The following is a 21,315-nucleotide window of genomic DNA, read 5'->3' on the forward strand; positions in this document are numbered from 1 at the left end:
CCACAAACCCTATGAGGGATGCTAGTCCATTGCCAATAATTCAATGCCCAAATTTGTGTTTTTTTAAACTATTTTATTATTTTGTCTTAACTTTAAATATTCAAATTTTATTAATTTCATTTTACATTATCTAAATTCATATAATTTACACATTCTATAAATGTCGTTTCATTTGATGTGCCTTAATTAGTTTATATTCCATTTTACACTTCTAACAAGCTTCTTTAATTATGTAAACCTGTGATTACACTTTCAACTTAAATGCCCATCTGCACATCTTGTGTACCTCCTATTTTTGTAAGTGTTAGTTATTATTATTACTAGCTTGTTGGCCAATATGCTATTCCTCATTCTTCTTCTACCAATAAAGAAATAAATCACTCCTAGAATTGTTTTTTATGATAGTCATACTATCACTATTAGCTAGTGCTATGTTTTACTAATACATTTCCTACCCAAAAAAAAACTTATAAGTGTGATTTATTTCTTTAATAGCATAAGTTCAATTAGGAATAGAATATTGGATAACAAGCTAGTAATAATAATAACCAACACTTGAACCAATAGGAGGTATAGGGAATGTGCAGATAAGTTTTTATGTTGAAAGTGTAATTGTAGATTTACATAATTAAAGAAGGTGGTTGAAAGTTTAAATTGAAAGCCAAACTAATTAAGGCACATTAGATTAAAGAAATTTATAGAATATACAAATTGTATCAAGTTTGAGCAGGTAATAAGAAATTAATAAAATTTGAATATTTAAAGTAAATATAGTATATTTTTTGTGAATGAAGGAAGTAAACTTATACTGTATCTTGTGCACAAAAATTACTTAGGTTATCCTTTTAGGGAAAAAGGTTTAAGAAGAGGTATACGATGTGCAAGCACTATGGCATTTTAACATAGTAAAAGGATTTTCTTTAATTGTCAATTTAAAAACATGCTTCATTGTAGGAGAAAATATAGTAAATATAATTTAGTGTTGAAAATTTGAATCTACAATATTGTTTACCTTGACATCTTCTATGACTACCCAAAATATTGAAGCATTAATATGGATCATACCATATTAGGAAATTGTCTATATGTCAAAATGAATATTATTTATTTCCTTTTTTGTAGCAACATCTAAACCTATAGAAGGGGAAAGATGAAATTATCCAAAAAAAAATTGTTTTTTCTTTTCTAGGAAAAAGTGGCAAGCCACTATAATATTTATTAATCTAATTCAACAAGGTCAATTGGGAAAGAATCAATGAAGAAAACCCAGCATCGTCCTAATATATACATAGATGTAGATAGTTTAAACAAGTAATTACAAAGGGTGAATCAACTACCACCCATCGGTGAATCAAAGAGTGCTTTGACATTGAGATCTTTGGCATTATCCAAGCAAAATCTTCTTGACAAGCTAATCCTAACAAGACATCGAAAGCTCTGAAGAATTTACTATCACTATCTTACAAGTCTTCCCAATTAGACACAAATCCACCATTAGGTGACTCAAGTCCACCAAGAAGAGGTCCACAGCCAGTACATAAATTTGAAGTGCCATGAAGCCAATCCAAATCCAAAGTAACCTCAACAATTAAATCCCAAAAATTATGTTCAATTGGCTGCACTAGAGCTACATTAAGACCCATGGAGACTGAAACATTAGAATCCCTTTGAAAATCGATCATAACCTGACCCACCATCTTGATTTTTTCCACTAATCAAACACCCATTAATCGTGGTTCAGATGGCAAAGCATGTTTCAAATAAATGAAACTACTAGTTTCTATAGACTTCTTAAGAGCCTAAAAAATGGCATAAAATTCATGTTTATGTAGAAGTTGTGTATGTGAAAATAGGCCACCAATTAATGCCAATCTAGTCCATAAGTCATACTTTTGCATAGCCAGAGTCAATTTATTATCAACCACGAATTGAGGATGGATTACCTTTTGAGCCAAAGGTTGAAGCATATCAAGGGACTGCATGAGATCCATAGCATTGGAAATGAAAATTGAAATGAGCTGAGATGGGTAGAAGAACAGAAGTGTCGAGGGACATAGAAGCTCTTCACCAATGATATGTCGAATAGCTCTTTGGACTGTGGGTGAAATAATTACAAACATTTGGTCCAACACCTCATCCAAAATATTACTTGGTATCCTCCAATGCTAGTGGCAACCAAATACAATTTTTTTTTGGCATGATGGCACAATATTGTTTATGACACATCTAACAGGCCAAAGCAATATCCTACCCCCAATTCATCATGTAGCACAGTCCTAGATCACATAACTGAATTCTTGCATACGTGTATAGTAAAAGGATGAGAAAAATAAGCCATATAATCTCGCACAAACTATCTCCTTTAAAGAGTTGGAAATAGTACTAATGATGATGCAATTTAATGACTCAAATTTAGGCACATGAGGGAATCTAGTCACAATAATAAAAATTGAATATTGCCAGAGAATAATAAGATTTGAAACAATCAGAGTGTACTGTGCATGTAGTGTCATCATAAATGCTTTTGATAAAACCATGTGACATTAATGAACTTTCAATGAAGGATGTATGAACAAGTTATGTATGCTTTGCAAGTTGAGACTATAAATGTGAGCCTACTTTGCTCGGCTATCACTATATTTCCACAATTTCTCGACACCAACTTTGTATCCATGACAACTTGGCACATAATACTCATGTGCTAAACTTGGCATCTGAAAATAACCTGCTCTGCTCAGCACCTGAAAGAATCCTGCTAAACTTGGCATCAGCACACCAACTCTATTTCTAGGGCAACTCGACAACTAATGCTCATTTTCTTAACTTGGCATCTGAGAATAACCTACTTAGGTCAGCACCTGAAACAATCTTGCTAAGCTCGACACCTTAACTTGACATTTAAAGAATATCAAGTACCCTCGACACCTGATAGTTTTCAACATAACTTGGCGACACCTAAAGACTATTTTATTTACTCAGCATCTAATACTTTTCAGCATAACTTGACACCAATTACCTTCTTGTTGAACTTGACACCTGAGAGTCTCTTACTAAACTCGACACCTGAAACTATTAAGTTGTGGCCAACATCTATTGCTTTCCTACTATTCTACTCACCTACAAATCTCAACACCTAAAGCAATCTTTAGCATCAATTACCTACATGTCTAACTTAGCACCTAAGAATCTCCTGATAATGTTAGCACCTAAAACTATCTTCCTAAGCTCAGACTTTGTAGTTATTCCAGGATAATGACTAAGCCAAATAGCTAGTGCTATGCATATGTGTGCCAAATGCCCAGCTAGACATGTCGAATACATTTTGTATACCAAGAAACCCTAACATGTGTATTTTCCTAGAAAGAACCAGTTTAGTTGCTGAATAGTTTCCTAGCAATCCCTAGAGAACTTTAGATGTCGAGCCAGTAGAGGCTACCAGGTCATCTTGAATAAGATTTTTAAGGACCTTGTGTTTCTCAATAAATGATAAAGATTGAAAAGTAGAAGCAATAACCCCATCACAACCCAAATTGGATAAAAAATTTGCAACTTTATTCCCTTCTCGATAAAAATGCGATATGCAAACATCTAAAAATTCATCAAGAAGTCTCCAAATTTGGTTAAGAACATATTTTAGTTTCCAAGAAATGATGCACCTATGAATACAAGCATCAATAATAACTAAAGAATCCCCTTCTATATGCAGCCTATGGAAATAGTGTTGTTTAGATAATATAAGCCCAGCCAATAGGGCATGAGCCTCCGCTGTGTTATTATTATCAATAGGCAAAGGAGAGGTTGTGATAGCCATAACCTATGTAGTGGAATTTCTAATACATGCTCTGAAACTCGATGGACCTGGGTTTCCTCTTAAAGTTCCATCAAAGTTCAACTTCCAAAAGCCATTTGATGGGGGTCTCCAAAAATTCTTTCGGGGTAAGAAATATGTGGGTGATTGACTAATTTTCCACCCATTTGGTATGCATAATTGTTTCCAATTTCAGACAATCTGAGAATCCCAATGGGTCACAACAGGATTGAATTTGATCATTTTTAACTTGGAGTTAGTCACTTCTGAGATTGAGTTTTCAATACTATTCAAAACAATGTCTAATGGAAGGGATTCCTTTTTGAAAATACGCTTATTATATTCCCACCAAATAGCCCAAACTACCAGGGTTGGGATGCATTTCCAGAGATTTGCAAACAATGATTTTTTATAAAGAATTGGCCAGGCTTGAAAGAGATCCCAAAGATTATTTGGAAAAGGACTAAAATAATTAAGTTTGCTCAAAATAAAGTACCAACATTGATAAGAAAGTGAACATGTAACAAATAGATGATCCACAATTTCTTCATACTTCTCACAAAGAACACAATTAAAAGGAAGAGCAATCTGTAGTCTGTTCAATATGTCACTAGTTAAAATCCTGTGTTTAAGTGCTAGCCATGAGAAAAAACTTGCTTTAGGAAGAACAATTGGATTCCAACAAAATGAAAAAGCTCTAGAATTAGGCTTATTCAAACCATTCTATTGTAAAATTTTATATCCCTCTTTCACTGAATAATTTCCATCCTTAGTCAGAGCCCAAAAAATCCGATCTTGGACTTCTGAAAAGAAAACTTGCCTTGAATTCTAAATATTTTGAAATTGAATGATTTCCTGAGGTGACAGAGGTAAACTAGAAGGATCCTTCCAAAATATTTTCTTTGAAAATTCATAGACATATTCCACATAATGATTAAGCTAGGTCCCCCAGTGAAGCTCAACAACTTGTATAACATTCAATAAGATCCCACTCTTAGAAAGGGGAATTTGACCATTCCGGAATCATTCAAAAAATTAATGCTTAAGCCATTGTTGACTTCCCAATAAATGTAATCTACTATGATTTTGGGTGAAGCTATAATGAAATCCCATATAACAAAGCCTTTTGGAGAACTTGAAATAGTGAGGATTCTAGAAGAATCATTGTTATCTAGATATTTTTGCTGCATAATTTTGCACCATGTAGACTAAAACTTACAATACATGTGCCCAATCAATTTCACACCAAATGCTTCATTTCTAATGAGTAAATCATGAATTCCAACCCCTCCAACATTTGGAGTCTGTGACATATGCTACAATGAAATAAGTGGAATTTTATGAGATTCATCCATATTACCCGACCAAAGGAAACCCTTAATCAATTTGTGAATTATTTGGGTGGGATCTTGGGGATAGCAATAAAATAGTTAAGAATTGTAGCTAAAACTAATTTGATCAACACAATTCTCCCCACTAGCGACAACCATGTAACTTCCCAAGATGCAATTCAATTTTGAATACGTTGAATAATTGATGACCAATACGAAGACTTATTTGAACCCATGAAGAAAGGAATACCCAAATATACTAAGGGAAGAAAGTTTGTTGAAAATCCCAAGATCTGTTTAACTTTTTCATAAACCATTTTCTTAGTATTGAAAAAATAGATCTTGGATTTTTGAGCATTAATAACTTGACTAGACACAGCTTAGTAAAGATCAAGAGTATAAAGAATATGGTGAGCTTCCTGTACATTTGACAAACCAAACAACAGGGTATCATCTGCAAAAAGAGAGTGTGTGATAGATATGTTTGTACCTGAAATAAGAGCTCCTTTCCATTTCTTTAGCATATGTTGATGTGAAATGGCTCTACTAAATGCTTCAGCCATAATAATAAATAAGACTAGAGATAAAGGATCCCCTTGTCGAATCCCTTGTGTAGAAGGAAAAAAACCCACAGGCTTACCATTAATGATAAGTGAAAACCAAGCTCTCGAAATACATGCCTTAATCCATTTGCACCAATTTTTTGAAAAACCCATTTTAGCAAGTACTTGAAGCAAAAATTTCTATCAAACTCTATCATAAGCTTTCATCATATCCAATTTAATAACAAAGTTTGAAGAGTTTCTTGAATTAATAGAATGGAGAACTTCATGATCCATGAGAGCCCCTTCCATGGTTTCCCTGCTTGGGACAAATCCAACTTGCTCTAGAGAAATAATACATTGGATAAGATGTTGAATCCTAAGATATATGGCTTTACTAATAATCTTATAGGATAAATTGCATACAAAAATTGGTCAAAAATCTGCAAAAGTTTGGGGATCCAGAGTTTTTGCAATAATGGAAATATTGGTAGTGTTAAAATATTTCAACATGTTTTAAGATCTTCTAGATTCTTCAAAAACTGCCAATAAATCCCATCCAATTATATTCTAGCAACTTTGATAGAACAATGTGGTAAAACCATCTGGACCTAGGGCTTTGTTAGGTGGAAAAGAAAATACGACCTTATGTATTTCTTGAATAGTGAAGGGTACCATCAGAATATATTTGTCCTGATCTATAATCAATTTTGGAATAGAGTCAAGAAGTTCATCAACATGTGACATAGAAGGAGAAGGCAAGACATTAGGCACAAGAAGGTTTTTGAAAAATTTGATGCCTTTAGTTCTGATAGGATTTTCATTGGATAGGAGATCACCAGAGGTAGCATCTTTGATTTGGAATATTGTGCTATTAATTCTTTTTTGCTTAGCTAAAGTATGGAAAAACTTTATATTTCTATCCCCATCTTGAAGCCATAATTCCTGATATTTTTGTCTCTAGTACATTTCTTCTTTAGCACACAGATCCTCACATTGAGATTGTAGATTTTTTTGAGAAGAATATGTTTCTTCTGTCATTCCCTTTTGGATGATTTGATTATATACTTCTTCAAGCCGTGTTTTGACTACTACCTTTTGATGGAACACATTTTTAAAAACCTTTTGATTCCAAGTTCTAATTTGAGATTTGACATATTTTAGCTTCATTGCAAACTGATGCATTTTAAGTCCTTCCATTGGAGCTTCATTCCACCACTATTGGGTATTATGTAGAAATTTTGGATGCATGAGCCACATACTTTCAAATTTGAATGAAGAATGAAAATGTTGTTCTGAACATTTGCTATTGCAAATGAGGCTTAAAGATATAGGAAAATGATCAGATCCTTGCAATGCAAGGATTTCTGAAGAAATATCTGAACATCTCAACTTCCAATCATTAGATAAGAGAAATTTGTCTAGATGAGCAACAATATTTACAAATCCAAATCTTTTATTAGTCCAAGTAAATGAATCATTGTTTGGGTGAATGTCCATTACAGTATTATTGTCCATAAAAGCATTAAAATTCGAGGGGGGGGGGGGGAAGGCGGATAATACCTCCAATTTTCTCTAATTGAGATAATAAAGCATTAAAATCACCTCCAATAAACACTTGCTATTGATCCTGTGGTTGAAGGGAATGTGTGATGGATTCCCATACATATTCTTTGTCCAAAGATGAAGTAGGTCCATATACATTGATAAGGATAAAAGATATATCAAATGCAATTATATGTATCATTTGCGAATTACTTTCTTGTTGGAGGAGCTGTGAATTAGCTGTAAGAGGGTTCCAAAGAACTGCTAAACCCCCAGATACACCCAATCCTTGCATATGATAGGATTTCCATTTGTTCCAATTGACAACTATTTTATCAAGGTTTTCTTGGGATAATTTGGTTTCCTGCAATAAAATAATATTTGCCTGCAAAGAATCAATGACTTGTTTGATTCTTTGCCTTTTGTCAGAGGCATTTAATCCTCTAACATTCCAAGAAATGATTTCCATTGGAGACAAGGAGAACACCTAGTTCTGCTCATCAATCTTTTGATAACAATGAAGCTATTATCCAATGTTGTTTGAATACCTGTTGCAATTTTTGTTTTAATTTTGGAGCCCTTCGGTCTACCTCTCGCCTTAGGTGTTTTGACAATAGGGACTATTGTACATGGAGTTTTCAATATTGATAAAGGCTGAATTTTTAAATTATCTTGATTATGACCAAAGAGATCTTGAGACTGAATATCTCGAGGAAACAAAATTGTGGACTTTTGCACTATCTAATAGTTATTATCCTCTAACCTAGAGTCTTCCACCATTGAAATGACACTACCAGCACCAGAATCCTGAGGAAATTGGTTATGATATGTCTTATTTTCAAATGCCTAATTTGGGATCAATTTATTCTAGAATTGAAATTCTCGAAGTAGTTTGTCAATTACAGGTGAATTATAATCCTTATCTTGAATACCTTCTTCTTTTGTAATATCAAAAATGATAGAAGTGGCAATTTCAGATAAAATTTGATCACAAATAAAAGTCAATATGACAGGAGAAGGTTGTATTGAGAGGCACCAAATAGGCCTCCTTAATAATGAAAGTGAGAATCTTCTGTTCTGAAGAGTGATCAAATTTAATGACTGTGGAGGAACCCCATGTTGAATGTCTAATAGAGGGGGTAACTTTGAACTTAACTTTGAACTCACAGTTGTAAAGGGATCCATTAGAGATGGAAGGGCATACCCCAAAACAAATATTTTACGATTGAAGCACACTTTCTAGAAGAAGGCCATGATCCAAAGAAATTTTTGAAGGTAAACTGTGAATGAGCTTGACATAAATTGGCCTGCATGTAAGTTCTCTATATGCATATTATGCAAGCTAGCTATTGTGAAAACTGGGTCCCCTTACATGGAAGATATATTGTTATCCTCAAAAGTGTTGCAGTTGATCAGTTTATTTTTTCAAGAGTAAATATTTGGATCTGTGCAATGATTTGGACAATACTTGTAAGACATCCTCCTGACCAGTTTGGCACATATAACTGAAAGGACCAAGATTAGCTTGGAGTTTGTGAATCATAGAAGAATCCTAAACCTTAATTGATTGTATCCATTTCCCCCATTTAGATATGAGAGCTATAGAATTAGGAAATGATTTGTGCATATTAGTCAACAAACAAACCCCAACTTCCATATGAGGGCATTCATACGGAATCAAATCATGTTTTAGGAAAATACCCAACTTGTTAGCTATAATTTCCATTATCTTAGGACCGTGATATTCCAAGGGTAGAGACAAAAATGAAATCCAATGTGGAAAGAATTGGATATTTATATACCTTGGGTTGAAATTTTGAATCCACAACATGGTATATAATCCCACTCTATGACAGACCCAACCCTTCTTCTTATTAATAACATCTCTATCTTCTTTCAAATGAAAAATAGCAATAAAGAAATTGGAGTCCAAGTCATGGTAAAAAATCTCTTTAAGTCTAGACCAGGATTTGAAAGCCCATGTCTTAATTCCCAGGAAAGATAAAGGAGAAAGAGAAAACTTACCTATGAGAGCTATCTGTCGAAGAGAAGAAATTGAGCTCTGCAACATTTGAGTTGAAAAAGTAACATTCAACTATTGTTCATGAGTAGGATTCAGAAGGTCTTGATCTTCATTATTCTAATATTGCTCTTGACAAGTGTCTTTTAATTGTTGATCATGTGCAGGATTTTGAGGATTTCGAAGAACCTTGCCCTAAACTTTCTTTCTCCAAATCTTTTTTGGTATGAAGGGGGCTCTAGAGGGACCATTTGGAAGATCTAACTTCTCTTGAATCAAATCGTTTTGCATTTGGGTAGATTGTATATGGATAGGTAGACCATAAGGAGCACCTTCACATCTGTCAAATATTGGTTGTATTTTGAAGATTTTCATTTTTGACTTCTCTGTGCAAAATTAGATTGATATCTCATATTCGCATTATCGGGTACCAAAGAATCGGGAGCGTTTCTCTGCTAGAATGGGCAAACCTTTGGAGGATTGTTTTGAAATAACTTTTCCCACCCATAAGCATTTGGTGACCAAGGCTTTTGATTTTGGTGAGAAGATTCACCCTTTTCAAAAATAGGTAATATCCCATCTTTTGTGACTTCTGGACCATGAGATCTCAACTGTAACCATCGATCATAAAAATAAGGGTTAAGGAAGAAGGGTTTGGTAGGCTAAACAATTGCTTTCCCTTTGAAAATTGACTTATTACTAGTGTTCGAAAGCCATTTGAAATTTATACCTCTGAAAGAGAATCTCTGAAATAGAAAAGGGTTTGATATGAAATTGATTGGTTGAACCACTAGTGTAGAAGAAAAAATCTAGCTGAAATCATGATCCCATGTCGGTTGAACAATGGGTATGGATGAGAAAATGGAAGAGAGATCATGAAGAACAAGATCAAGACTGGTTTGATTACCCTAAACCTATCGCATGCTACCATGTGACTTTCCCTCATACCTAGTTTGTTGCTGATCTATGCCATGCAAGTTCCCCTTGAACCGTTGTTGAAGCTACTCTAGATCCATACGATGTTGATGTTGATGTTGATCTAGGCCATGAAAATCCCCCTTGTGCCTATGGTGTTGCTTCTGGTATTGCTGCTCAATGCCCTTGCCCTTGTCGTTGCCCTTGCGCTTGCGCTCCATTCTCTCCTTTCATCCCAAAATAAAACTTCTTCCCAACATCTAAAAGGGTACAACACTAGGAATTCTTGGGCCAAAAACAATTTGTTGCCTTATTTGAGGCAAGGAAAAAAGATGAGACTTAAATCAATTGAAAAGGGAGACCAAAGTAATAATGCATACGCAAAATAAAATTGAGATCAACTGCAGTTGAGCTTCTTCTTGTTAGAGTAATTAGATATTTTCTAATTAACTCTAGTCTACATAAGATAAACTTTAGGTATCTAATAATTCATTTCTTTTATTAATTATTATGATACAACCTAGATTAATTTCTCTTCCTATATTTAATAAATGTCTTGTAATTATTAAATACCTAGATCAAATACTTTTCTTGTACTTAATAATTATCTTGTAATTATTAAATACCTAGATTAAATATTCTTCCTTTATTTAATAATTACGTAGTAATTATTAAATACCCTAAAGAGTTTTATGTCACCTTTTCGAGTTTTGATCTCCTTTATATGGATGAGCTCTCATTGTAAACATCAACTTGAGATAATTCAATTTTTTTTATAGAATTTTGTTTTTTCTCATAAAGAATGTCTCATCTATGGATCTGGCTATTCAAGCCTCCATAACCTTTTACTTCTCTCTTCTATAATAGGTGTTTGCATGCAGGTGATTCTTGGGAGCTATGGGGTTGATCATCCATCAACTTCAACATGGTATCGAAGCTCCAGATCTTCATGCCCCTATTTTGTTCATGAGAGATTTGAGATCAGATTTGACATTGGTTTTTAGATCTAAGTACATGGCATATACTTTTCTTAGCTAGTGGATTTTTCTTCCAGCACCAACCCTTTGCCTAGCTCTATGATTCTCGCGATCAGAATTTTTTCTAATAGGGGTCATTTTCAAGCAATTTTTTGCCTTGATGGCTATTTGACTATCAAATTTGAGCTCATCATTTTTTGACATCAGTGCCATGTCAGTGCTGCATCACTCCTTCTTGTCACCTCCTTGACCTCTATTTGGACATATCTTCACTTTTTTGCTCATATCTCAGGCATATGGACTCCATTTTTTGCAAATGAGATATCGTCGAAAAGCTAGTTCTTAGGCTGTCATTGTGGTACAATTAGTTTTTAGTTTTGATTTTTTTTCTACTATCAAAGTTTGGAGTTCTTTTTTGCACTCTAGGAGGCATATCTTAAGCATTTGATCTCTAATTTGGGAATTAATTATACCATTGGAAAGCTCTTTCTGAGATCTTTCCAATGATGCTGGTTATTTTTCAAATTCCACGCTAGGCACATTTTATTCACTCTTTTGCATTTTTGCATTCTGGTGGATAACTTGGTTGTTTCAGGTTTCGATTTTGATTTCTTTGCTTCAAATGATTTGTTAATACTTGAACTATCTATTCTATTAGTCATATGCCTTTTTTAATCTTTGTTGATATCATTTGTAAGCATTTTTATGCAAATGCACTTAGATAAAGTGCCACTCGCTTTTTAGGATCTTTTCTGTCATTGTGACTTATTGTACTCACACTACATTATAAAGTGCCATGAGAGCCCCATGATGTGTCAATGACACATACCTTTATAGGTGTCTATATCGCTTCCTCAATCTTGATGTTCTTAGTTATGTTTTGTAGGAGATATTAACCCACTTTCTCAGTTGCCTATTAAACCACTTTCTCAGTTGCCTATCACCTCACCCTGTCTGCATTAGTGGGGAGTTCTTCTATTATTTCTAATGCTTCCTTGGTTTTTTGGAGTGAGCTATGTATTCAATATTTTATCCTATGTACTAGGTGATTGTAGTGGCTAGATACCTATGCATTTCAATGAGATGGGTCATTTACAATATAGACACTCTTCTTTTAGTTCCTACATTGGTTGAAGCCTTCCTTGGTCTGATTGATCATCTCTTCAAGCTTTGATGTTTCATGCCATCTATATTTTCGAGTTCAATTGTTTTCCTTTGTTTGCCTCTTGATTTGATGTAGATTATAGTTTTCTCTACCTAGTCAAGTTCTATTTCAATGGAGGTTCTTTAGATCAATAATTATTTTTCAGTGTTTTTTCCATCTCTTTTTGGAGTAGGGTTTTTCCCATTGGGTTTTCTCTATTTCCCTAGTTTACAAAGATTTGGTTGTGCTTGGGTACCTCATTAGGCCTTGTTTACTGATACCCAAACCTTCTTTCAGTAGTAGTTTCTAGGTTTTTAGCTACTCCCTAAGTTTATCTTAAGGGGGAGTGTTAGAGTAATTAGATATTTTCTAATTAACTCTAGTCTACTTAAGCTAAACTTTAGGTATCTAATAATTAATTTCTTTTATTAATTATTTTGATACAACCTAGATTAATTTCTCTTACTGTATTTAATAATAATCTTGTAATTATTAAATAGCTATATTAAATACCCTAATGAGTTTTACGTCACCTTTTTGGGTTTTGATCTCCTTTATAAGGACAATCTCTCATTGTAAACATCAACTTGAGATAATTCATTTTGTATAGCAATTCATTTTTTTGCTCATCAAGAATGTCTCATCTATGGATCTAGGTATTCAAGCCTCCATAGCCTTTTTCTTTTCTCTTCTATAATAGGTTTTTGCATGCAGGTGATTCTTGGGATCTGTGGGGTTGATCGTTCATCAACTTCAACACTTCTTTCTTTCTAATAATTTGTTGTACATATTCATTTTCATTTTGCAACTAAGCTCCAAAGAGAAGGCATACTCTATTCAAAGCCTTGTAATGTTTTGACTTTGGAGACCACTGTAAAGGGAAGGTGTCATCTTTCAATTTTACCTAAATCATTTATGGAGTTATCTAGTTTAAGGCCTTACAATTTGTGTATGCTTATATCCCATCTAGTGGTTGGTGGTAATTGAGTAGGGTCACCTTTTGTTATCAACCACATGGGGATAGTTTTTGGGTTTCAGACATCCCAAGGTGAGTTAAATTGTAGTTATCAACATCAATTATAAAAAATTTAAGTAACTCTAGGGGATTAGAGCCACACGCACATATATATACAATATCTTTTGATCTTGCTATAAGATTCATTGACATGACAACCTTCTATCCATAAATTTATAGTAGGAATGACACGTTGAAATACATATAGAATGACTTCATATAATTGTAGGTCATTATTATTGTTTTCAAGATATTTACATTTTGTATTGAGTGAAACATATAGTGATATAGGCACATTTGGTTATTTTAGTCTTTAACAATTACGGAATGCTACAAGAGAATTTATATAAAACAAATACGTTCCTTGTTCAAACTCCTCTTTCTGAATTAATGGTAGGTGTTTTCTTTGCGTGAATCATTGGTAACTTTAAATCATGTCTAATGGTTAGGCATTGTGAATAATTTTTAACATTTTGAGATAACTATATTTTAACTGGATCGTCACCATCTTGTCTAAAAATTATTTTTAATTTAACAATAGTATTAAACTTGTGCCATAGATGTTGTGTAATCATGTAGGGTACATAGATAGGTTTTCTCATTACCAATGAAAATTGGGAAAAGTGTCCAATGAAAATTGTAGATTCACTCCCAAAATAAAAGTTTTCTAGGTGGGTTATTGCTTAATAGAACCTACCATTAATTTTTAAATATAGTTTAGGCCTATTAAACTCATTTCATTGATGAGAATGTACTGTATATTTTTCATATCTTCTTGGGATGTTGTTAATTTATTTTACCTTGTAATGGTTTAATTTCTCTATTTAAAATCTAGAGGTTTGTATTTATGGCTGATGCATCTATATCTTATGTTAATATTCATATTAGCTCAAGACCAATGAGTAGATTAGGTTCTTGTGTGACATGTGATTTTTTAGTGCACTTTGTATGAAATTTATTGCATACAATTTTTTTGTGCCTTATATTAGAATGTATAGATCTTAAGTTGAGAAGTTATCGATAGAGTGGTCTACAATGATAGAAAGTTCCATTTACTACTGAGGAGGCAACTTGTAGCTATTTTTGTACACATTTTGGGTGTTAATATCACATTGAGACATCTTGTTGCTATGAAAAAATTGATTTTAACTTTCATGCAATTTTGAAGGAACATTATGTTATTGGTGGGTTGGCATCCCTCGTAGGATTCGTGACATTGCTTAATTGCCTCCTATGATTCTATAAGAGTATTGGTTGTATCAGGCATTAATAGGTCAATCTTTTGGTGCAATGACAACCCTGACCTTTCTAACAACTAACATATCATAGCTTGGTTACATGTTCAAATTTTGTGAGGCATGATGAGTAACGCTCAGAGGGGGATTATTGGTAGTGGGCTAGCATCACTATTAGTGTTCACGAAATGACTTAACCACCTCCTATGGTTCTATAAGACTATTTGTTGTATCAGACATTAACAATTCAATCTTCTTGTGCAACAACCCTGATCTTTCTCACACACTATGGTCACTGCAAATTTTAGTGGTGTCCAAATCACATTTTCCCAACATATCAAGATCATTTGAGTTGACACTATTAGAAAACCCCCATTTATGATTGTAGTTCATGGTCATATTTTTGTACATTATGTTATCTATGTGTCTTGCCATCACTTTGAGTTTCATCTACCAAAATATCTTCCTTTTGATCGATGCAATCAATGTGCCAAACATATTTTTTCCTTGTCCATTCATTTCCAATTACAAATGATCTCTTCTTTGGAAATGCCTATATATATTTTTATTTTATGAAAATGTTTGTATAGAATGAGCTTGTCCCAATAAAACATCTTAATATTATTAGTCCTCTTTTGCAATTACACAAAACTTTTGAAAGACTTGGACTATTTCTTTTTGTTCTCTATATCACCATTTTCTTCCTTTTCAATTGGAAACATCCATGTAAGATCTTGTTGATTCACTTAGTGTCTAATGTTAGATTGTATCTCATTTCCATCAAATACTTATTTGATGTGGTGGAACACATTTTTACCCACATATCTTGATATGAATTAGCGATTGAAAATCACAAAAAAGATTTTTTGTAACATATAGCATATTTGTTATGTGCTTATATATCTCTGTGCAATAATCTTGTTCAAGAATGTTTCATATGATTTAATGGCATTATATTATTGGTTTTACATAGAACCAATTCTTGTGAACATTGTACCATTAATTTTTTTAAAAAAAACTTTATACAAAGTATCTGGGAAAACAAAACCATGAGGTGACGAGCTGGAAATCTCTATCACACCTCAATATGGAGAGCATATACTTTTTACATGGATGTTCAACCTATCATCATTTGTTGATGGTGCATGGGATTTGTAACATGATTTGTCACATGGTAATTTTGATTCTTTGCATTCTTTCAAAGGAGCTTTATATCTGCATTCTACTTGCTAGTGTTTGGATTATCCACAAAGTTCTACTGAGATTATTTTATGTGCCTTTGTACATGATCAACATAAGTATTAGAAGAAAATAATCTAGTCATGTTTAGTAGGCACAAATCATCAGTTGGTATTTTATATTTAATATTTCCAATCTTAGATTTAGAGAAAGGGTTCCAAGAAGTGACAAATTTCTCCATGAATTCTTTTCTCTATATAATTTAGTAAGGTTTGACTTGTCTTGTGCATGCATGTTGAGAGAATTTTTTATTCATATGGAACAACATATGTGTGTAGATGCTCAATGTTTGCATTCATAGCAGCACAAATAATTAATTTCCATATGATTTTTTCAATAACATTATCTCAAAAGATTGTGAATTGTTGATGTATGTATACCAATATTGTACGGGGGTTTGTAATCACATTATCTATGTTCTATTTTCAATGAGGAAGGAAGATGTATCAATAGGTGAAGGACATCATAAATGCTATTCCACTTTGTGTCAGCTACACTTGATGTGAAGAATAAAATTCAAGAACCTATTGGGGTGATTTGATCTATTAGATTAGTGTAATTCTTTTACTAGTATGAATGTTTCCCTCGTAAGCAAAGCCAAAACACATAAGTGCTTATGCCAATTGATTGTTAGTGAGGTTTCTTAACTGGGATCAAAGGTTTCCAATAATAGTAAATCTTTGACTTTTTGTTAAGTGAAGATAAAAGAAAGAGCTTGGCTGCAATGACACATCATAGTGTTTAGGAGGAAGTATCTAAAGCATGGGCTTTGGAAAAAAAATGGTTATAATAAAATTGTATAGGGTGCAAGGAATATTCATGAAGTTACACTTCTCTGGCTTGAGCTTGCATGAGTTACACATTTCTATTTGGGAATAGTGTAGGAAATGTCATGTCAAACAATCCCTTAGTTGTCTACTCATTAATGGGGATGAAACATATTTATAGCCACTCAATAATGATGTTTTTACCATGATCTAGGTGCAAAGATTCTTCAATGATTTGTAGATCACATCATTTGTTTGAGAGTCATACCATAAAAGATGTATAATATTTTGCATTATTTTCTAATTTACTATGCATGTTTTAGGACTCATTGTTTATTTAATTTGGGTCATCATGGTCACTTTGAAGCGTAACAAACATTTGTGAGATGTCAATAGTAGAATTACAAAGTATTGATAATGTAGAATCATTGATTAAGACATGCTTGTAATAAGGGCAATATTTCATCTTCTTTGCTACTGCGACTTCTACAAACATAGCAATAATAAGCCTTCCCATGTGCATTAAGCCTACAAATTATTTGTACATTTAATTCTTGAATGCTAAAAGATTATGCGATTACTTTGATTTGTTGGGGGAATCTAATATATTACCACCATATTTGTATTGTGCACCATAGGTGGCTTATAATATTCGATTAACACATGCAACGACCATCTCTTCTACTTGTATGAGATCCCTCAAAACAATTGATTGTTCAAGTGAGTCTATATTGTTGGCTGAAGACAAGCAATGCATTTCTTTTTCCAATTAGCATCTCCTACAAGCGACAGCATTGCTTATAGAGAAATATGCATACCAGGGTAGCATTCCTTACCTTTATGACGTGTAGAACTTTGAGAGAACATTAAGTCTAATTTTAAATGTCTGAGTTGCCTCTGAAAAGGAAGAGAACAAGTGGGTGGGGATCTCTCTAGTCTAGAATGGGTGTTCATGGTTGACAATCATGGGAGCTTGTGGAAGGTTGCAAGTGGGGAGGGACTGGGCGTCCTCGTGGTTGGCGAGAGTGTTGCATGTGTATGAGTGTCCGCCGAGCACTCAGATCTCTATGTTGATCATAAAATATTCGGCTTCTCTTACGAGATTGCAGTTGTGCAAGTGTAAATCCAAAATATTTTTGCTACCTGCATTCATTAATATCCTTTTAAAAAGTAGTTCATCAAAGTATACATCAAAATTTTAAAACAAGAACGAGTTGAGTTCAACCAAGCAATGCTCGAATCAGCTGATATTGAAAAGGAAACTTTTGATTTTATTGTGGCCTCTTCAAAGATATGTGAACAAAGAATAGAGTGATCTTCTTCACATAACTGTCGCGCTTCATCATGTGTACGCTGTTAAGCTTTACGTAATGCATTGAGGAATTATTACAACGACAAAGAATAACTGAATCGAAGATATGAATACACTATTCAATTGGGCTTCCTACAGTTAGTTCGAACTTGTCCGCTGCTACCCGTGAGAGGGCTTATGTTTCCCATATTCACCATGGCTGCTGCAAAATCAGTGAAGAACGTGCTCTGGCTATTCGCGTAGGTAGTTACCTGAGAATCAGCCGATCCATTATTAAAAAGCTCCTGGTCCGAGTGTAGAAGCCCTCGCCGACTCCTCAGATTTGTGTAGTAGTCGATATTAAAAGTTGTGGGAGTTTGTACATCTAAGGGCGACAGATTGTCGTCTCCGCCACTGAAAGGGCAGTTAGCCTGCAATGAATTGGCAAAAGTGCCGTTGATGTTGGTTTCATTGTAGATGTGGGTTCTGAAGCTGGTGCACCGCGCTTGACCAATCGTATGAGCACCTGAAAATCATTTATAAACTCAAAACTCATGAAACCTAAATAGAACATTAGCTAATTAAGAAACATGGATCTTATCTCCAAAGTATGAGATTACCTGAAAGGGCAATCATGTCCTTTGTTGAGAGGCCCTTGGCACTAAATGCTGAGATAAGATTGTTGAGGCTCGACGTTGGACCCGGAAGGTCTGTGTTTGCACCGCTTCGGTTGGCAGTCAACGAGTCTCTCCTCCCCAGCTGTACCGTCCATGACGGCCCTCCCAACTGCCAGTCTCAAACAACATTCTCTCCCACTAAGTCCTCCCGTGATATAAATAATTTGTATTCAAATGCGGAGTTCATTAAGAGAAAAGTAGTTACCGCGGCTACAGAATCACGGGCGGCAATGGCGACAATGTCAGCACAAGAAACAACTCCACTGCAGGCAGCTTCCACTTGCGATTTAATGCTGTCGATCACGTCGAATCCTCTCACGGAATTGTTGTTTGGACCAGCGGTTTTCTCTCCTGTTATGTTGACCGAGTCGTCCAACAGAATCGATCCGTCGCAACCCTGTAACAAAAGAATCACCTTTTAGAAAAGAGGGAGGAGGGATTGCAATAGTAAGCATAGTAAAGGATGGTAAGAAAAGTTACGTTAACAAAGCAATCGTGAAAGTGAAGGCGGAGCAAGGATGCGCCCATCCTCGACTCATTCGCTACTGCTTTCTGCACTGCCGCTTGAATTATCGACGACACATTTGGACACGTGCTGCCATAAAACGTTGAATTGAACTGCCCCTTCACTTGACTCAAACCCAGCAAAACCAACGCTAGCAACGCAATGAGTCTGAAAGCCATCTCTCTTGTTTATTTCTCTCTCCAACTCAACAGTCGATGATGAACAAGGTTGGAGAAAGCGTAGGCTACTTATAGTCGCCCAAGAGTTGAACTGTCCATTTTTCAGGATTCCACATGCGGCGACCCACGCGGCTCCACCGCAACCATTACCTGGGTGGACTGCGGAATAATATTAGTTTACATTTCGGGCATTGACAATCATGAAGATTCCTTAACAATGTGTACGTCAAAGAAAATAATTAGACTAAAACGATTCAATATTAATTCCCGGTTCGCGTAAGCCAGCTATTCATTTGACCGTGTGCAATAAAAATATTTGTTTGAATGTTTCCCCGAATGTATATCAGCATAAGATGTTGATAAATTCAAGTTCTATACTTATAATATCGCTATTTGATACTTAGGGTCACATGTGTGTATCGACTATTCCGAATATAAAAAGTTTTCAGTTGCTCCACATGCCTTGGATGACGCGCCGAGTAACATGTTCCCTGCACACGGTGAATCTTGGAAAGGTTCTCCACTAGAATTTGTCGGTGTACTTCTCCGGTTCTCTATTTTTTAAAATATTTACGGTGGAACATTTTTATGGAGTTTTAACGGACGCATGGAAAGGAAGCCGCACCACCTATGGAGATTTTTTATTTGAACAGATTTTCTTGAACCTTCTTTGACACACAAAAATTTAATTAAAGATATATAATGCCAAATGGGCTCTCGTATGTATACAAGCAAGGGTTGTGCGAGCAACTCGAGTCCTGCCTATGGTGGGGAAGCAAGAAGAAAGTGTCGGAGAAGGGAAAAGAACGTGCAGATTAAACTTATCCAAATTTTTTATTTCGTTGGGAGTAGTGGGTGTCATGATGTCATTGTTTGGATCTCTCATCTCAAATAATGAAATAGAAAAAGGGTGGACAGGTTTAGAATTCTCAAGCATTGTTGACAAATAATCTTATAAACAGGTCAAGGCTAAAATTAGGGTAACTTACGGAGTGTTGAAGTTTATTGGTTGTGATATGAATGTTAAATAGGGTTTCTCAAAAGGGTCAAATTTGAGTGGGATATAATTGATAAGATGGAGTCGTAGAGGAGTACATAAATAATGAGAGTTCAACTTGGTAGTTTCTGCTATTCTAAATTATTTTTAATTTTTCTAATTTTTTACTCTCAAAATTATATTAGAATCAATAGATTGTAAAACAAGTAAGTGGAAACCATTGTTTAATCCCTCCCATGAACATATGAGACTGCTCATTTGAATTTAAATCTACATTACCCAATTTTGACAAGAAAGCATTTTTAAATTTAGAAACAAATTAATTATGTACTTCAATCTTTGTAAAGTACAATTAAAGTACAAAGGGAACATAGCTATAATGCAACTATTTCTCTTATGAAAATCAATATTGGGATAGGACGATGAGTCAAAGATGTTATCTTTGGCCTCAATCTTGTATACAACAAGAAGACCAAAATTCAACAAGGTTATCACATGATATGTACTCCATAATTGAAACATGATTAGGACTGAATGAAACCAATATTGTTTTATTTATGAAATAATGTTTGAATATCATTCTGGTTATCAATTAATCTTTGTATATTCTTTTTCTTTAAATATTTTTTAAGGTCGGCCTTTGACCAATGAAGGAAAGAAGACATAGTAGCGAAATCTTAGTTTGGGATTTAAGAAAAGCTTTCAACATGTTCCTTATTTAAGGTAAGCTACAAGAAAGGCATCCAAATTATGGCCAAAAAGAGGGCAAAGCTTAAGTCTCAGATTTCCTAGTGTACCTATTGACACATGGCTCATTAAGGACAAACTATTGGAAACTACAATTAGAGCCATTATTATGCTGTCATTGATGTCAAACCTATTGTTAAGGCAGATTTTTAAACCTACTAAAGAGATATTTACTAATAGTGTAGAGTGCCATATCATTTGATTGATGAAGAGGATTTGAAAAGAAGTGATTATGAATGACCTATTGAATGGTTGAGTTGAGATGTGTTAAGTATCATGGAAATACAACAAGCAATTGATAAGCTAGTCCTTGACAAGATAATGTGGTGTTCAATCAATACATGGAGTGTAGAAGACAATTGGATGAAGCTAAAAGTTGAA

At 34.3% G+C, this 21,315-nt stretch overlaps 1 protein-coding gene across 1 annotated transcript; it reads right to left on the reverse strand.

Moving 5' to 3' along the window:
- Positions 1–17,818: 17,818 nt before the first annotated feature.
- Positions 17,819–19,202, reverse strand: LOC149565954 (cationic peroxidase 1-like). Its single transcript, XM_089817300.1, has 4 exons — positions 18,987–19,202; positions 18,712–18,903; positions 18,450–18,615; positions 17,819–18,355 (listed from the first exon to the last, which is right to left on the reverse strand). Exons 1-4 carry the CDS (start codon positions 19,188–19,190, stop codon positions 17,970–17,972), a joined length of 948 nt encoding a protein of 315 aa, XP_089673426.1. The 5' UTR covers positions 19,191–19,202; the 3' UTR covers positions 17,819–17,969.
- Positions 19,203–21,315: the final 2,113 nt, after the last annotated feature.

This window comes from Cupressus sempervirens, chromosome 3, assembly GCF_028749045.1.
Source record: "Cupressus sempervirens isolate cs-2001-9-10 chromosome 3, ASM2874904v1, whole genome shotgun sequence".
Lineage (NCBI taxonomy): Eukaryota > Viridiplantae > Streptophyta > Pinopsida > Cupressales > Cupressaceae > Cupressus > Cupressus sempervirens.